The 19466-nt window shown below is 48.6% G+C and overlaps 1 protein-coding gene across 1 annotated transcript in view; it reads left to right on the forward strand.

Moving 5' to 3' along the window:
• LOC131954848 (ATP-binding cassette sub-family B member 6-like) overlaps window positions 1-19466 on the forward strand; it is an 81825-nt gene that overhangs the window by 58957 nt on the left and 3402 nt on the right. The window contains 7 exon segments of the mRNA XM_059318665.1: window positions 13730-13815; window positions 14459-14516; window positions 14708-14812; window positions 14970-15043; window positions 16534-16634; window positions 17679-17719; window positions 17721-17792. Of these exon segments, the coding sequence (XP_059174648.1) occupies window positions 13730-13815; window positions 14459-14516; window positions 14708-14812; window positions 14970-15043; window positions 16534-16634; window positions 17679-17719; window positions 17721-17792 (537 nt within the window).

Genomic DNA, 19466 nt, shown 5'->3' on the forward strand with positions numbered 1-19466 from the left:
CACATCACCCAACCACATCAACCACCACATAAACCAACACATCACCCAACACATCACCCCACCACATCACCACACCACATCTGCCACCACATCACCCCAACCCACCATATCACCCCACCACATCACCCCACCACATCACTCCACTACATCACCCACCACATCACCCACCACATCACCCACCACATCACCCACCACATAACCCACACATCAACCCACCTCACCACATCACCCCACAACATCACCCCACCACATCACTCCACCACATCACTCCACCACATCACTCCACCTCACCACTTCACCCCACCCCACAACATCACCCCACCAAATCACCCCACTACATCACTCACCACATCACCTACCACATCACCCCACCACATCACCCACCACATCACCCCACCACCCCACCACATAAACCCCACCCACCACATCACCCACCACATCACCCACCACATCACCCCACCACATCACTACACAACATCACCCCACCACATCACCCCAACCCACCATATCACCCCACCAAGTTCAAGTTCTAGCACACAACACCCGTTCACCTTTTTGCTCTCCCTTTTATTCACCACTTTCTCTCCCCTTACGTACATGAGCGATCTCACCCAAAAGCATGAAACAACACATGACGATCGCTCAGACAGTCCTTCCGCTAGCCAGGTACTCTTCATTCATGCAAAACACAATATAATAAGGATACATAATTATACAGTCTGTGACACGTCCCCCCTTCAATTAAAATTTTGTGTAACAAAATTTATAAATACAATATTGGTAGGGCAGGATCATGTGCCAGACAACAAAATTTTTATACATCTCAAAAAACATGGAAAAATACATTCTTTGTAGACTAATGCACAAGCATTATGTGTAATGTATTCAAATATGAGAAAGAAAAACATTTCAATTACCAAGTAATTGTATAAACAAGACAAATGAGTTTAGTGAATTACCAAACTATAATACATAGTTGAAATTATCAAAGACTTAATTCAACTCATGAATTAAATAATTATATCCTATGTAGTAAAAAACTTCCTTAGCATCAAGGCATGTTATTACGACGCATGATTAATATACTTTGTTGTCTCCCCTAGTTGACCCATTTCAGACAAATCTAGGTCACAACACAACAACATTGCCTTTCACAGGTATGGCTAACACACAATTCATCATTGAGACTTCCGTCTTATTGTTATGCGGAATAATAGTCTCTAACTTTTACTTGATTTACTTTATTCACTGTTAATTAATAGTATAGAATAGGTTTAACATAATACAGTTTACAATCTTTTGAAATAGTACACAATTTATATTACTGATACAAATTGTTTGATATCCATATTTTACAGTTACAGACTGTATAATATTAATAAACTGTCAATTGATAATTTATCTTAGCATCCTCTATAGCATGAGTAATCGTTCTCGTGCAGTTGACGATGACCCGTATGCCATCTCTCCCTCAAATTGTAGCTTTTAGCTGTGCTACCATAATTATTTCCTAGAATTCGTGTAACTTGTGTTACTTCATTTGTTTTAATATTCTCTTCTGGTTTCTGAACAACGTCAGTAGTTATCTTGCTTTGTAAACGTTCGTTTGGTTCATCAACCAACTTGATATAAATATTATGGCATTGCTTTGGCCGCTCATAATACATCTTGCTTCGGTATCTTTCATTAGAACTTGATACATTATTTCTTAACTTACTGTATTTTTCACATGACTTTCTTTGTACATAATAATTGTTTCTTCTCTGATTTGCCAACCTATGCCAACATTGATTTTGGTAATGACCTGTTTTTCCGCAGTAAAAACATCTAGATTTTGGCTTCTTATAAACATGGTGACTGTATTCATAGTTTGCTAAATTTCTTTTTCTTTCATTCTGTGCATTAATGACATTAATGACATTCTTATTAACATGTTGACTGTATTCATAGTTTGTTACATTTCTTTTACTTTCATTCTGTGCATTTTTATTAACATTGTAATTTGTAGATATTGTTTCATCTTTCTTAACTTCCTTGTGCTTCTTTATTGATTCTAGTTCACACATAAATTTCTGGGTTAATTTCTCCATTTCTTTGTTAAATTTATCCTTGAGTTCTAGTATATCTTCTTTATAGTTTGACTCCAATTTTCGAAGTAAATCTTCAATAGGTACGTTCTCTTCATTGTGGCTTATTAAGTTCACTGATTCATTAATCATCATTAGTTTATCATGATTCCTGCCATTCTCCGATGGACTTATTAAATCATCACTGCCATTGACTGATGGGTTTATTAAATCATTTTGACTACCATTCTCTGATGGACTTGTTTCTTGTTGACTGCCATTCTCTGATGGACTTACGATACAACTTTCAATAATATTCTCGTGTACCTGCGTTTGAGTCAATAAAGAGTCAATCTTAAGACATTCTAATGTATCTGTCACCTTTAAATCATTATTAAGTTCAACCTCTGTTTTATCCTTGGGTTTCAATTCTTCCTGGACTATGTTACTTAGTTCTTCATTCCAAAGGTTGCCAATATTTACTTCTTCAAGTTCTGCTTTAAATTCTGTCTGTTCACTTTCTAATTTTGGTTCATTTGTGTCTGTTATAGCTTTCATTTCTAATAGTTCTTGTTCATATGCTAGTTCATGTAGGCCAACTTGTTTTTTCATAGTTTCAGCCCTATTATCTGCTCTCTGTTTTCTGTTTCTTTTTTTCCGTTTTCCTTTTGATTGTACAGTCTCCTCTACTTTATAGCCATCTGACATTTCTTCTTCTTTTTGCACCTCTGTAATAGCTCTTGATCTATTACGCACTATTTCTGTCTCACCATCTAATTCTCTTATTACTTTTCCATGAGCTAGTCTGGGTTGTTCATTTTCTTCGTCCCATGCTTCTAATGCTTTTTCTATGTCTCTGTCAAATCGAGTGTTTGCCCAGGCTATCTGCTTCTTCATCTTCTTAATGCCTTGCGCCCTCGCTAGTGCTAGATATTCTTCAAAACATAACATTTTGATATATTTTCTATTTATGACATAAAATATAAATTCATTAGTTGACAATAGATAAATGTTAATTAATTTACAATACCCTTTCTTGTATTCTGGCTTTGTTCAGTTGATTAGAGACATCTAGTAATCCAAGAAAAGTTCATAGTACATATATAGTACAAAAATAGTTCACTTTGTTGATTCCAAAAAGTTGAAAAAATTCAAAATAGTTCTAGTAGCCTGTTACAGAGTAGAAATTTGTCCAGTTTTAGATAAGACATCTTTAGGAACAGTTTAGGAACAGTTACAAAAATAAACTTGATCTGCTAAATCCAAACAGTAGAAAAACTTGAACAGCTAATCCATATAGAAAAAACTTGAACAGCTAAATCCAAACAGTAGAAAAGAAACACTAAGACTTGATCGGCTAAATCCAAACAGAAAAAACACACAGACGATATTTACTCGACATTGGTGAGACAATATCGAAATAAGGTGATAAAAATTATCACGTTGATGACTTGACTTGAACAAAACGTCTGACTTGACTACAGCAACCCTTCTGACTTGAGTGTAGATAGATGACTTTCAAGAACTTGACGTACTTGGTAAACAGTGGAAGACCACTTCAAAAACGTTGAAAACTGCTTACAATGATAATGTGACAATTCTTGATCACTTGTAGTAACACTGTAACTTCGTTGACGATTTCAGACTTCAATATAATTTACCAATGTAACAACATCACTTCTTCAATTGCTTCTGACAATGTAACAGTAGAATCAGTAACAGTAGCACCACTTCTTCAACCACTTTTGACATCATATGTAACAGTAGACGCCCACTTCTGACACCATATGTAACAACATGTATTCTTCATTGTTGTTATTGTGGGTTCTTCAATATACTCATACGAGCAACAGTAGTTGTGAAACAATAACTTTATTTACACTTTGTACAGAGAATTAATAGATCCATAGTAAATCCATGGTCACAACTGGTATAAGTACAATCACAGTCAAGAAACAAAGTGTCGTAGTAACATCCTACATTCACAGCCACAGTCTTCAGGTTCAAGTTCTAGCACACAACACCCGTTCACCTTTTTGCTCTCCCTTTTATTCACCACTTTCTCTCCCCTTACGTACATGAGCGATCTCACCCAAAAGCATGAAACAACACATGACGATCGCTCAGACAGTCCTTCCGCTAGCCAGGTACTCTTCATTCATGCAAAACACAATATAATAAGGATACATAATTATACAGTCTGTGACACTCACCAATAAACCCCACCCCACCACATCACCCAACACATCACCCCACCACCCCACCACCCCACCCCACCAGATCACTTACCACATCACTCCACCACATCACTCCACTACATCGCCCACCCCACCACATCACTCCACCACATAACCCTACCACATCATCCACCACATCACCACACCACATCGCCAAACCACATCACCCAACACATCACTCCACTACATCACTCCACCACATCACCCCACCACATCACTCACCACATCACCCACCAAATCACCCCACCACCCCACCCGACCACCCCACCCCACCACCCCACCCCAACACATCACCCACCACATCAACCCAACACATCATCCACCACATCACCACACCACATCACCACACACCATCACCCAACACATCACTCCACCACATCACTCCACCACATCACCCACTACATCACTCCACCACATCACCCCACCACATTACTCACCACATCATCCACCACATCACCCCACCACATCACTCACCACATCACCCACCACATCACCCCACCACATCACCCACCCCACCACCCCACACCACCACATAAACCCCACCCCACCACATCACCCACCACATCACCCCACCACATCAACCCACCACATCACCCACCACATCACTCCACTACATCACCCACCACATCACCCCACCACATCACCCACCACATCACCCCAACACATCACCCAACACATCACCCAACACATCACCCACCACATCACACAACACATCACCCACCACATCATCACCTTACCACATCACCCAACACATCACCCACCACATCACCCCACCCCACCACATCACCCAACACATCACCCACCACATCACCCCACCCCACCACATCACCCACCACATCACCCCACCACATCATCCACCACATCACCCACCACATCACCCCACCACATCACCCACCACATCACCCCACCACATCACCCCACCACATCACCCCACCACATCACCCCACCACATCACCCACCACATCACCCACCACATCACCCCACCACATCACCCCACCACATCACCCCACCACATCACCCCAGCACATCGCCCACCACATCACCCCACCCCACCACATCCCCCCACCACATCAACCACCACATCACCCCACCACATCACCCCACCACATCACCCAACCACATCTGCCACCACATCACCCCAACCCACCATATCACCCCACCACATCACCCCACCACATCACTCCACTACATCACCCACCACATCACCCACCACATCACCCACCACATCACCCACCACATCACCCACCACATCAACCCAACACATCATCCACCACATCACCACACCACATCACCACACACCATCACCCAACACATCACTCCACCACATCACTCCACCACATCACCCACTACATCACTCCACCACATCACCCCACCACATTACTCACCACATCATCCACCACATCACCCCACCACATCACTCACCACATCACCCACCACATCACCCCACCACATCACCCACCCCACCACCCCACACCACCACATAAACCCCACCCCACCACATCACCCACCACATCACCCCACCACATCAACCCACCACATCACCCACCACATCACTCCACTACATCACCCACCACATCATCCACCACATCACCCCACCACATCACCCACCACATCACCCCAACACATCACCCAACACATCACCCAACACATCACCCACCACATCACACAACACATCACCCACCACATCATCACCTTACCACATCACCCAACACATCACCCACCACATCACCCCACCCCACCACATCACCCAACACATCACCCACCACATCACCCCACCCCACCACATCACCCACCACATCACCCACCACATCACCCCACCACATCATCCACCACATCACCCACCACATCACCCCACCACATCACCCACCACATCACCCCACCACATCACCCCACCACATCACCCCACCACATCACCCCACCACATCACCCACCACATCACCCACCACATCACCCCACCACATCACCCCACCACATCACCCCAGCACATCGCCCACCACATCACCCCACCCCACCACATCCCCCCACCACATCAACCACCACATCACCCCACCACATCACCCCACCACATCACCCAACCACATCTGCCACCACATCACCCCAACCCACCATATCACCCCACCACATCACCCCACCACATCACTCCACTACATCACCCACCACATCACCCACCACATCACCCACCACATCACCCACCACATCACCCACCACATCACCCCACCACATCACCCACCACATCACCCAACACATCACCCCACCTCACCACATCACCCCACCAAATCACTCCACCACATCACTCCACCACATCACTCCACCACATCACCCCACCTCACAACTTCACCCCACCCCACCACATCACCCAACACATCACCCCACCACCCCACCCCACCACATCACCCACCACATCACCCACCACATCACCCCACCCCACCACATCACCCACCACATTACCCCACCACATCACCCCACCCCACCACATCACCCCACCACATCACCCACCACATCACCCACCACATCACCCCACCACATCACCCCACCACATCACCCCACCACATCACCCCACATCACCCCACCACACCACACAAACCCCACTCCACCACATCACCCACCACATCACCCCACCACATCACCCCACCACATCACCCCACCACATCACCCCACCACATCACCCCACCACATCACCCCACCACATCACTCCACTACATCACCCACCACATCACCCACCACATCACTCACCACATAACCCACCACATCACCCCACCTCACCACATCACCCCACCACATCACTCCACCACATCACTCCACCACATCACCCCACCTCACCACTTCACCCCACCCCACAACATCACCCCACCAAATCACCCCACTACATCACTCACCACATCACCTACCACATCACCCCACCACATCACCCACCACATCACCCCACCACCCCACCACATAAACCCCACCCACCACATCACCCACCACATCACCCCACCACATCACTTCACAACATCACCCCACCTCACCACATAAACCCCACCCGACCACATCACCCAACACATCACCCCACCACCCCACCACCCCACCCCACCACATCACTTACCACATCACTCCACCACATCACTCCACTACATCACCCACCCCACCACATCACTCCACCACATCACCCCACCACATCATCCACCACATCACCACACCACATCACCAAACCACATCACCCAACACATCACTCCACTACATCACTCCACCACATCACCCCACCACATCACTCACCACATCACCCACCACATCACCCCACCACATTACTCACCCACCACATCACCCACCACATCACCCCACCCCACCACATCACCCACCACATCAACCCAACACATCATCCACCACATCACCACACCACATCACCACACCACACCACATCACCCAACACATCACTCCACCACATCACTCCACCACATCACCCAACACATCACCCAACACATCACCCCACCACATCACCACACCACATCTGCCACCACATCACCTCAACCCACCATATCACCCCACCACATCACCCCACCACATCACTCCACTACATCACCCACCACATCACCCACCACATCACCCACCACATAACCCACACATCACCCCACCTCACCACATCACCCCACCACATCACTCCACCACATCACTCCACCACATCACTCCACCACATCACCCCACCTCACCACTTCACCCCACCCCACAACATTACCCCACCGAATCACCCCACTACATCACTCACCACATCACCTACCACATCACCCCACCACATCACCCACCACATCACCCCACCACATCACTACACAACATCACCCCACCTCACCACATAAACCCCACCCCACCACATCACCCAACACATCACCCCACCACCCCACCCCACCACATCACTTACCACATCACTCCACCACATCACTCCACCACATCACCCACCCCACTACATCACTCCACCATATCACCCTACCACATCATCCACCACATCACCACATCACATCGCCAAACCACATCACCCAACACATCACTCCACTACATCACTCCACCACATCACCCCACCACATTACTCACCACATCACCCACCACATCACCCCACCACATCACTCACCCCATTACCCACCACATCACCCCACCACATCACTCCACCACATCACCCCACCCCACCACATAAACCCCACCCCACCACATCACCCACCACATCACCCCACCACATCACCCCACCACATCACCCAACCACATCAACCACCACATCACCCAACACATCACCCAACACATCACCCCACCACATCACCACACCACATCTGCCACCACATCACCCCAACCAACCATATCACCCCACCACATCACCCCACCACATCACTCCACTACATCACCCACCACATCACCCACCACATCACCCACCACATAACCCACACATCACCCCACCTCACCACATCACCCCACCACATCACTCCACCACATCACTCCACCACATCACTCCACCACATCACTCCACCTCACCACTTCACCCCACCCCACAACATCACCCCACCAAATCACCCCACTACATCACTCACCACATCACCTACCACATCACCCCACCACCCCACCACATAAACCCCACCCACCACATCACCCACCACATCACTACACAACTTCACCCCACCTCACCACATAAACCCCACCCCACCACATCACCCAACACATCACCCCACCACCCCACCACCCCACCCCACCACATCACTTACCACATCACCCACCACATCACCCCACCACATCACCCACCACATCACCCCACCACATCACCCCACCACATCACCCCACCACATCACCCCACCACATCACCCACCACATCACCCACCACATCACCCCACCACATCACCCCACCACATCACCCCAGCACATCGCCCACCACATCACCCCACCCCACCACATCCCCCCACCACATCAACCACCACATCACCCCACCACATCACTCCACCACATCACCCCACCACATCATCCACCACAACACCACACCACATCACCAAACCACATCACCCAACACATCACTCCACTACATCACTCCACCACATCACCCCACCACATCACTCACCACATCACCCACCACATCACCCCACCACATTACTCACCCACCACATCACCCACCACATCACCCCACCACCCCACCACCCCACCCCACCACATCACCCACCACATCTACCCAACACATCATCCACCACATCACCACATCACCACACCACACCACATCACCCAACACATCACTCAACCACATCACTCCACCACATCACCCACTACATCACTCCACCACATCACCCCACCACATTACTCACCACATCACCCACCACATCACCCCACCACATCACTCACCACATCACCCACCACATCACCCCACCACATCACCTACCCCACCACCCCACACCACCACATAAACCCCACCCCACCACATCACCCACCACATCACCCCACCACATCACTCCACCACATCACCCCACCCCACCACATAAACCCCACCCCACTACATCACCCACCACATCACCCCACCACATCACCCCACCACATCACCCACCACATCACTCCACTACATCACCCACCACATCATCCACCACATCACCCCACCACATCACCCACCACATCACCCCACCACATCACCCAACACATCACCCAACACATCACCCCCCACATCACCCAACACATCACCCACCACATCATCACCCCACCACATCACCCAACACATCACCCACCACATCACCCCACCCCACCACATCACCCACCACATCACCCACCACATCACCCCACCACATCACCCACCAAATCACCCACCACATCACCCCACCACATCACCCCACCACATCACTCCACCACATCACTCCACCACATCACTCACCACATCACCCACCACATCACCCACCACATCACCCCACCCCACCACCCCACACCACCACATAAACCCCACCCCACCACATCACCCACCATATCACCCCACCACATCACCCCACCACATCACCCCACCACATCTGCCACCACATCATCCCAACCCACCATATCACCCCACCACATCACCCCACCACATCACTCCACTACATCACCCACCACATCACCCACCACATCACCCACCACATTACCCACCACATCACCCACCACATCACCCCACCACATAACCCACCACATCACCCAACACATCACCCCACCTCACCACATCACCCCACCACATCACCCCACCTCACCACTTCACCCCACCCCACCACATCACCCAACACATCACCCAACACATCACCCCACCACCCCACCCCACCACATAACCCACCACATCACCCCACCACATCACCCCACCACATCACTTACCACATCACTCCAACACATCACTCCACTACATCACCCACCCCACCACATCACCCAACACATCACCCCACCACCCCACCACCCCACCCCACCACATCACCCACCACATCAACCCAACACATCATCCACCACATCACCACACTCTATCACCACACCACACCACATCACCCAACACATCACTCCACCACATCACTACACCACATCACCCACTACATCACTCCACCACATCACCCCACCACATTACTCACCACATCACCCACCACATCACTCATCACATCACCCACCACATCACCCCACCACATCACCCACCCCACCACCCCACACCACCACATAAACCCCACCCCATCACATCACCCACTACATCACCCCACCACATCACTCCACCACATCACCCCACCACATCACCCCACCAAATCACTCATCACATCACCTACCACATCACCCCACCACATCACTCACCACATCACCCACCACATCACCCCACCACATCACTACACCACATCACCCCACCTCACCACATAAACCCCACCTTACCACATCACCCCACCACATCACTCCACCACATCACTCCACCACATCACCCCACCTCACCACTTCACCCCACCCCACCACATCACCCCACCAAATCAACCCACCACATCACTCACCAAATCACCTACCACATCACCCCACCACATCACTCACCACATCACCCACCACATCACCCCACCACCCCACCACATAAACCCCACCCACCACATCACCCACCACATCACTCCACCACATCACTACACAACATCACCCCACCTCACCACATAAACCCCACCACATCACCCAACACATCACCCCACCACCCCACCACCCCACCACATCACTTACCACATCACTCCACCACATCACTCCACTACATCACCCACCCCACCACATCACTCCACCACATCACCCCACCACATCATCCACCACATCACCACACCACATCACCCAACACATCACTCCACTACATCACTCCACCACATCACCCCACCACATCACCCACCACATCACCCCACCACATTACTCACCACATCACCCACCACATCACCCCACCACATCACCCACCCCACCACCCCACACCACCACATAAACACCACCCCACCACATCACCCACCACATCACCCCACCACATCCCTCCACCACATCACCCCACCCCATCACATAAACCCCACCCACCACATCACCCACCACATCACCCCACTTCATCACCCCACCACATCACCCCACCACATCACCCCACCACATCACCCCACCACATCACCCAACACATCACCCAATACATCACCCCACCACCCCACCCCACCACATTACCCAACCACATCACCCCACCACACCACTCACCGCATCACTCCACCACATCACTCCACTCCACCACATCACCCCACCCCACCACATCACCCCACCGCATCACCCACCACATCACCCCACCACACCACTCACCACATCACTCCACCACATCACCCCACCCCACCACATCGACCCACCACATCACTCACCACATCACTCCACCACATCACTCCACCACACCACCACACCACCCCACCCCACCACATCACCCCACCACATCACCCAACACATCACCCAACACATCACCCCACCACCCCACCCCACCACATTACCCAACCACATCACCCCACCACATCACTTACTACATCACTCCACCACATCACCCCACCACATCATCACCCCACCACATCACCCCACCACATCACCCACTACATCACTCCACCACATCACCCACTACATCACCCCACCACATCACCCCACCACATCACCCACTACATCACTCCACCACATCACCCCACCACATCATCACCCCACCACATCACCCGACCACATCACCCACTACATCACTCCACCACATCACCCACCACATCACCACATCACCCAACACATCACTCCACCACATCACTCCACCACATCACTCCACCACATCACCCACTACATCACTTCACCACATCACTCCACCACATCACTCCACCACATCACCCACCACATCACTCACCACATCACCCACTACATCATTCCACCACATCACCCCACCACATCACCCCACCACATCACCCACCACATCACCCACTACATCACCCCACCACATCACCCACCACATCACCCCACCACATCACCCACCACATCACTCTCCACATCACCCACTACATCACTTCACCACATCACCCCACCCTACCACATCATCACCCTACCACATCACTCACCACATCATTCCACCACATCACCCCACCACATCACCCACTACATCACTCTACCACATCACTCCACCACATCACCCCACCACATCACCCACCACGTCACCCCACCCTACCACGTCATCACCCCACCACATCACTCACCACATCACTCCACCACATCACCCCACCACATCACCCACCACATCACTCACCACATTACTCCACCACATCACCCCACCACATCACCCACCACATCACCCCACCACATCACCCACCACATCACTCCACCACATCACCCACCACATCACCCCACCACATCACCCCACCACATCAACACCTCACCCCACCACCCCACCACATCACCCCACCACATCTTCCCACCAGATCACCCACCACATCACCCACCACATCACCCACCACATCACCCACCACATCACTCCACCACATCACCCACCACATCACTCCACCACATCACCCACCACATCACTCCACTACATCACCCACCACATCACCCCACCACATCACCCACCACATCAACACCTCACCCCACCACCCCACCACATCACCCCACCACATCACCCCACCAGATCACCCACCACATCACCCACCACATCACCCACCACATCACTCCACCACATCACCCACCACATCACTCCACCATATCACCCACCACATCACTCCACTACATCACCCACCACATCACCCCACCACATCACCCACCACATCAACACCTCACCCCACCACCCCACCCCACCACATCACCCCACCACATCACCCCACCACATCACCCACCACATCTCCCACCACATCACCCCACCACATCACCCACCACATCACTCCACCACATCACCCCACCACATCACCCCACCACATCAACACCTCACCCCACCACCCCACCATATGTCTATCTGTGCAGGTAAAAGATGAACCTGGAGCACCAGATCTAAAGGTCAAGGGCGGGGAGATTGAGTTTAAAAATGTTAGCTTTACCTACGAGTACGGGTGAGTGAGAACAATTCGGGTTAGGGTTAGGGTTCATGTTGGGGTCCCTAGGGTTAGGGTTCATGTTGGGGTGCCTAGGGTTAGGGTTCATGTTGGGGTGCCTAGGGTTAGAGTTCATGTTGGGGTCCCTAGGGTTAGGGTTCTTGTTGGGGTCCCTAGGGTTAGGGTTCATGTTGGGGTGCCTAGGGTTAGGGTTCATGTTGGGGTGCCTAGGGTTAGAGTTCATGTTGGGGTCCCTAGGGTTAGGGTTCATGTTTGTGGTCCCTAGGGTTAGGGTTCATGTTGGGGTCCCTAGGGTTAGGGTTCATGTTTGTGGTCCCTATGGTTAGGGTTCATGTTGGGGTCCCTAGGGTTAGGGTTCATGTTGGGGTCCCTAGGGTTAGGGTTCATGTTGGGGTCCCTAGGGTTAGGGTTCATGTTAGGGTCCCTAGGGTTAGGGTTCATGTTGGGGTCCCTAGGGTTAGGGTTTATGTTGGGGTTCCTAGGGTTAGGGTTCATGTTGGGGTCCCTAGGGTTAGGGTTCATGTTGGGGTCCCTAGGGTTAGGGTTCATGTTGGGGTTCCTTAAGAGCAAAGCTTTCGCGTCATCTCGAGCAGCTGGTAGGGTTTTTATTTTATTTTTATTTATCACTTTCTCTCGCCAGGAAAATGATACTGAAGAATGTCTCGTTTAAAGTTCCATCAGGACATACATACGCACTGGTAGGTTGATTGGCTGCATACAGGCAGTGTGAGCCAAGTGTAAAGGCTTCGATTTGTTTGGGCAAGTCAGTGACATGTTTTGGATACAGTTTGAATGTTTGGACAAGTCAGTGACATGTTTTGGATACAGTTTGAATGTTTGGACAAGTCAGTGACATGTTTTGGATACAGTTTGAATGTTTTTTGTGCAGGTAGGCCACACAGGAAGTGGCAAGAGTACCGTTGTCAGGCTGCTGTTCCGGTTTTATGACGTACAAGATGGTTGTATTCTAATCGATGGGCAGGACATCGCCAAGGTAAGGGTTAGCTCATTTTAGGGCTAGCTCAGTTTAGGGCTAGTTTGGGTAGTGCATTTTAGGGCTAGTTAGGGCTAGCTAATTTTAGGGTTATTTAGGGTTAGCCAAAATTAGACCTTGCTTAGGTTAGTTGCAATTGTATTTCTTGTCTGGGCAGGTAACCCAAGTTTCGCTACGCAGCCACATCGGTGTCGTGCCTCAAGATACGGTGCTCTTCAACAACGACATCAGGTCAGGGTTAGGGTCAGGGTCACTTCAAACACTTCCACCATTCCAAGCTAACTCTCATCCTGATTTAAATTAATAAGTCTCCCCAAGAAATAAAGTATATATATATATATAGATATACAAGGTCGACCCCGTCCCAAACTCGCATCGCAAAAGTTAGGGCTTGGAATAGTCTAAGTATAATAATATTAATGCTTACTTTCATAACAAATATAAGCTTTTTAAAAGGAAAGAAGTATCGTTTGAAGTACAGATTTACATTTTGTCTTTCCTCGAGAAATTTCGTCACACTGTAGGGGAAATACGCAAGGTGTTTATATGCTTGTAGATCATGTCGAGAAAAATAAACACTGCTTATTTCCTCTCTGTTTTTTATTGTGCGCCCAAATAAGAACTACCGAACTACCGTTGACCACAAATATGCGCAACAGAAAAATGCGCAAAAAGAAAAATTCGCACACAAAAAATAGCTGAAAAAGAAATTTGCTAACACAGAAAAATGACACTCAGGTCTCTTGGCAATTATGAGTGTGTGTGTTCTTGCTTGCATTTTTAAGTTTGTATATGTGTATACATACATATTTTATTCTCATTTCTGTATAATTTAATTCTTTTAAAAATGACACCACTCTTTCTAAAAATGCATAGGAACATAAATTGCAAATATTTTCCGATCATACATACATAGATGCTGTTGACCGAAGGGTTGTCCACAGGCAGTCTGTCAGCTAGGGCTGTGTAATCAGAAATGGTTTGACCAAACGTGGTTTGCACTACACCCACCTGACCGACCCACCTGACCGACCCACCTGACAAACAGACAGACATCCAGGTAGGCAGGCGTGTCTGTGGGTGATTCGGTCTGTTGATAATTGTCGGTGTAGGTGTAGGTGTAGGTGTAGCTTTAAATGTAGGTATATGTGTAGGTGCAGGTGTAGCTTTAAATGTAGGTATATGTGTAGGTGCAGGTGTAGCTTTAAATGTAGGTATATGTGTAGGTGCAGGTGTAGGCTTCATTAATCAAATCATCAACACCCGCGGTGAGCAAACTGCCTGTGGACAATCCCTGGATGTTGTCAAACACCTATGGTCGAAAAATCTGAACACTTAGTGGTTCTATTTGTTTTAGAAAATGAGGCCGCATTTATTATTCTATAAAAATATATAGATTTTGGAATGAAATATGTATGTCTATGTATTACACATATGCAGGTGCAAACTCCAAAATGCACGCATAAACAGACACACACACACACACACTGCCATAAACCTCATTGGTGAGTGATATGTGTAACTTTTTTATTTGCGTTTTTTTCTGTGGGTGCATTATTCTTTGAGTTTGTTTCTGTTTCAGAATTTTTCTGTTCGCGCATTGTTCAGTTGCGCATTTTTCTGTTCGCGCATCTTTCTGGAAACAAATACTATCATATATACCCGCAGATAATGCTCAGACACTTTCAGATGATGTTAGTGTTTGTATTGTTGTTCTCCAGATATAACATCAGGTACGGCAAGCTGTCGGCATCAGATGAGGAGGTTGAGGAGGCCGCTAGAGCTGCTGAAATTCACAATCGCATCCTGACATTCCCAAAACGTAAGTCAGACATCAAAACATCCGTTTCTAATGTCTGTCCACAGCTTCTAATGTCTGTCTACAGTTCCCACTCTATCTACAGCTCCCACTGTATATCTACAGCTCCCACTGTATATCTACAGCTCCCACTGTATATCTACAGCTCCCACTATATCTACAGCTCCCACTATATCTACAGCTCCCACTGTATATCTACAGCTCCCACTGTATATCTACAGCTCCCACTATATCTACAGCTCCCACTGTATATCTACAGCTCCCACTGTATATCTACAGCTCCCACTGTATATCTACAGCTCCAACTATATCTAATGCTCCCACTGTATATCTACAGCTCTCACTGTATATCTACAGCTCCCACTGTATATCTACAGCTCCCACTGTATATCTACAGCTCCCACTGTATATCTACAGCTCCCACTATATCTACAGCTCCCACTATATCTACAGCTCCCACTGTATATCTACAGCTCCCACTGTATATCTACAGCTCCCACTTTATCTACAGCTCCCACTGTATATCTACAGCTCCCACTGTATATCTACAGCTCTCACTGTATATCTACAGCTCCCACTGTATATCTACAGCTCCCACTATATCTAATGCTCCCACTGTATATCTACAGCTCTCACTGTATATCTACAGCTCCCACTGTATATCTACAGCTCTCACTGTATATCTACAGCTCCCACTGTATATCTACAGCTCCCATTGTATATCTACAGCTCCCACTGTATATCGACAGCTCTCACTATATATCTACAGCTCCCACTGTATATCTACAGCTTACATTGTATATCTACAGCTCCCACTATATCTACAGCTCCCAGTGTATATCTACAGCTCCCAGTGTATAATTACAGCTCCCAGTGTATATCTACAGCTCCCACTGTATATCTACAGCTCCCACTGTATATCTACAGCTCCCACTGTATATCTACAGCTCCCAGTGTATATCTACAGCTCCCACTGTATATCTACAGCTCTCACTATATCTACAGCTCTCACTATTTCTACAGCTCTCTCTATTCTCTACCCCACAGAGTACGAGACTGTTGTTGGTGAGCGAGGGCTGCGTCTGAGTGGGGGGAGAGAAACAACGCGTGGCCATCGCCAGGACTCTGCTCAAGGCTCCAGCCATCGTCCTGCTCGATGAGGTGCGTCGTCTTTGTTTCAAGGGGTGGATTAAGCTTCAGCGGGGCTCCCGGTGGATTAAGATTCAGCGGGGCTCCCGGTGGATTAAGATTCAGCGGGGCTCCCGGTGGATTAAGATTCAGCGGGGCTCCCGGTGGATTAAGATTCAGCGGGGCTCCCGGTGGATTAAGATTCAGCGGGGCTCCCGGTGGATTAAGATTCAGCGGGGCTCCCGGTGGATTAAGATTCAGCGGGGCTCCCGGTGGATTAAGATTCAGCGGGGCTCCCGGTGGATTAAGATTCAGCGGGGCTCCCGGTGGATTAAGATTCAGCGGGGCTCCCGGTGGATTAAGCTTCAGCGGGGCTCCCGGTGGATTAAGATTCAGCGGGGCTCCCGGTGGATTAAGCTTTAGCGGGGTTCCCGGTGGATTTTGTTTGGAGGGGGGGGGGGGAGCTTTCAGAAAACATTTTAGAATTTGAATGACCGATTTGTTTGCGATTAGCTCTAATGTGAAGTGATTAAGTTTAACCATTTATTTCATTTTAAAATTGCCAGATGATAAAATCTTCGCAAACTTATTATTCGCAAGGTAATTCGAACTACAAAGATAATTTCTACAATTTTATTAGGATAAATACTTTAATGTATAATGAAATTATTACTCAAACGAATGCTAAGTATTGTTATTTTTATTTTCTTTGCTTGAAATAGTATAAAATCGATAGAAAAATTATTACTTTAGAAAAATACCTCCCTTCCACTTTCTTTTGATGCAAAATTTGCTATGTTTGTGTAAGAATTTTTTCGACGGGCTGAACTTTTTTTTTGTTACCCTACGCCGCTACGGGGTTGGTCTACGAGCTTGTGGAGCGGCGTAAGTGGTTGTCGAGAAGGTTTTTGTTTTCGATACATAGATCTAGCTCATGTAAGGAGAATTTCACTAGCAGTCACTTTTTGAGACCTCAAGGCCTAGTTTGACAGGCAGTTTTCCCATAAGGCCCAAATATTTATCGAAGAGCTTACAAAAAATTAGCCAGATGTAGCGGTGGTAAATTCCATAACATCTTTTTTTTTAAGACTACCCTCTGTTCAGAGTTTCTTCCAGGCATTTCTTCGGGGGGGGGGGGGGGGGTGCAAAGCCCTCCCCCCCCCCCGAAAATTTTTTACCGCCCCCCCCCCCCCCCGGAACGAAATGAAATTTATATAATTTATATAGAAAATATATACTTTTAACAGTGTCCGCCCCCCCCGAAGAAAGTCTACCGCCCCCCCCCCCCGAAAATTTTTAAGTGCCCCCCCCCCCCCGGAACGAAATGAAATTTATATAATTTATATAGAAAATATATACTTTTAACAGTGTCCGCCCCCCCCCCGAAGAAAGTCTACCGCCCGCCCCCGCCCCCCCCCGAAAATTTTAAGTGCCCCCCCCCCCCGGAGAAAAAAGTCTGGAAGAAACACTGCCTCTGTTTTTCACAGTAAATACCATGATTATACAGTAAAATCCTGTCTTTTGTTTTAAAGGCTTTTAGATGTTTTACCGAATAGCACACCTCCTCGTCCATGGCCATTGGTCTCTCAAAAAAACATCATGGGGGCGTCGTCGAGCGTGTTTTTGGTTTATATTAGGCGCCGGTCAGTTGCGGACTCCCTGGGCGAATTTTTCCCTTGAACATTTCGCCGGATGCGAGCGCCCCTC

This window comes from Physella acuta, unplaced genomic scaffold (genome assembly GCF_028476545.2).
Source record: "Physella acuta isolate Inbredline_101_S28 unplaced genomic scaffold, ASM2847654v3 ptg000079l, whole genome shotgun sequence".
NCBI lineage: Eukaryota > Metazoa > Mollusca > Gastropoda > Physidae > Physella > Physella acuta.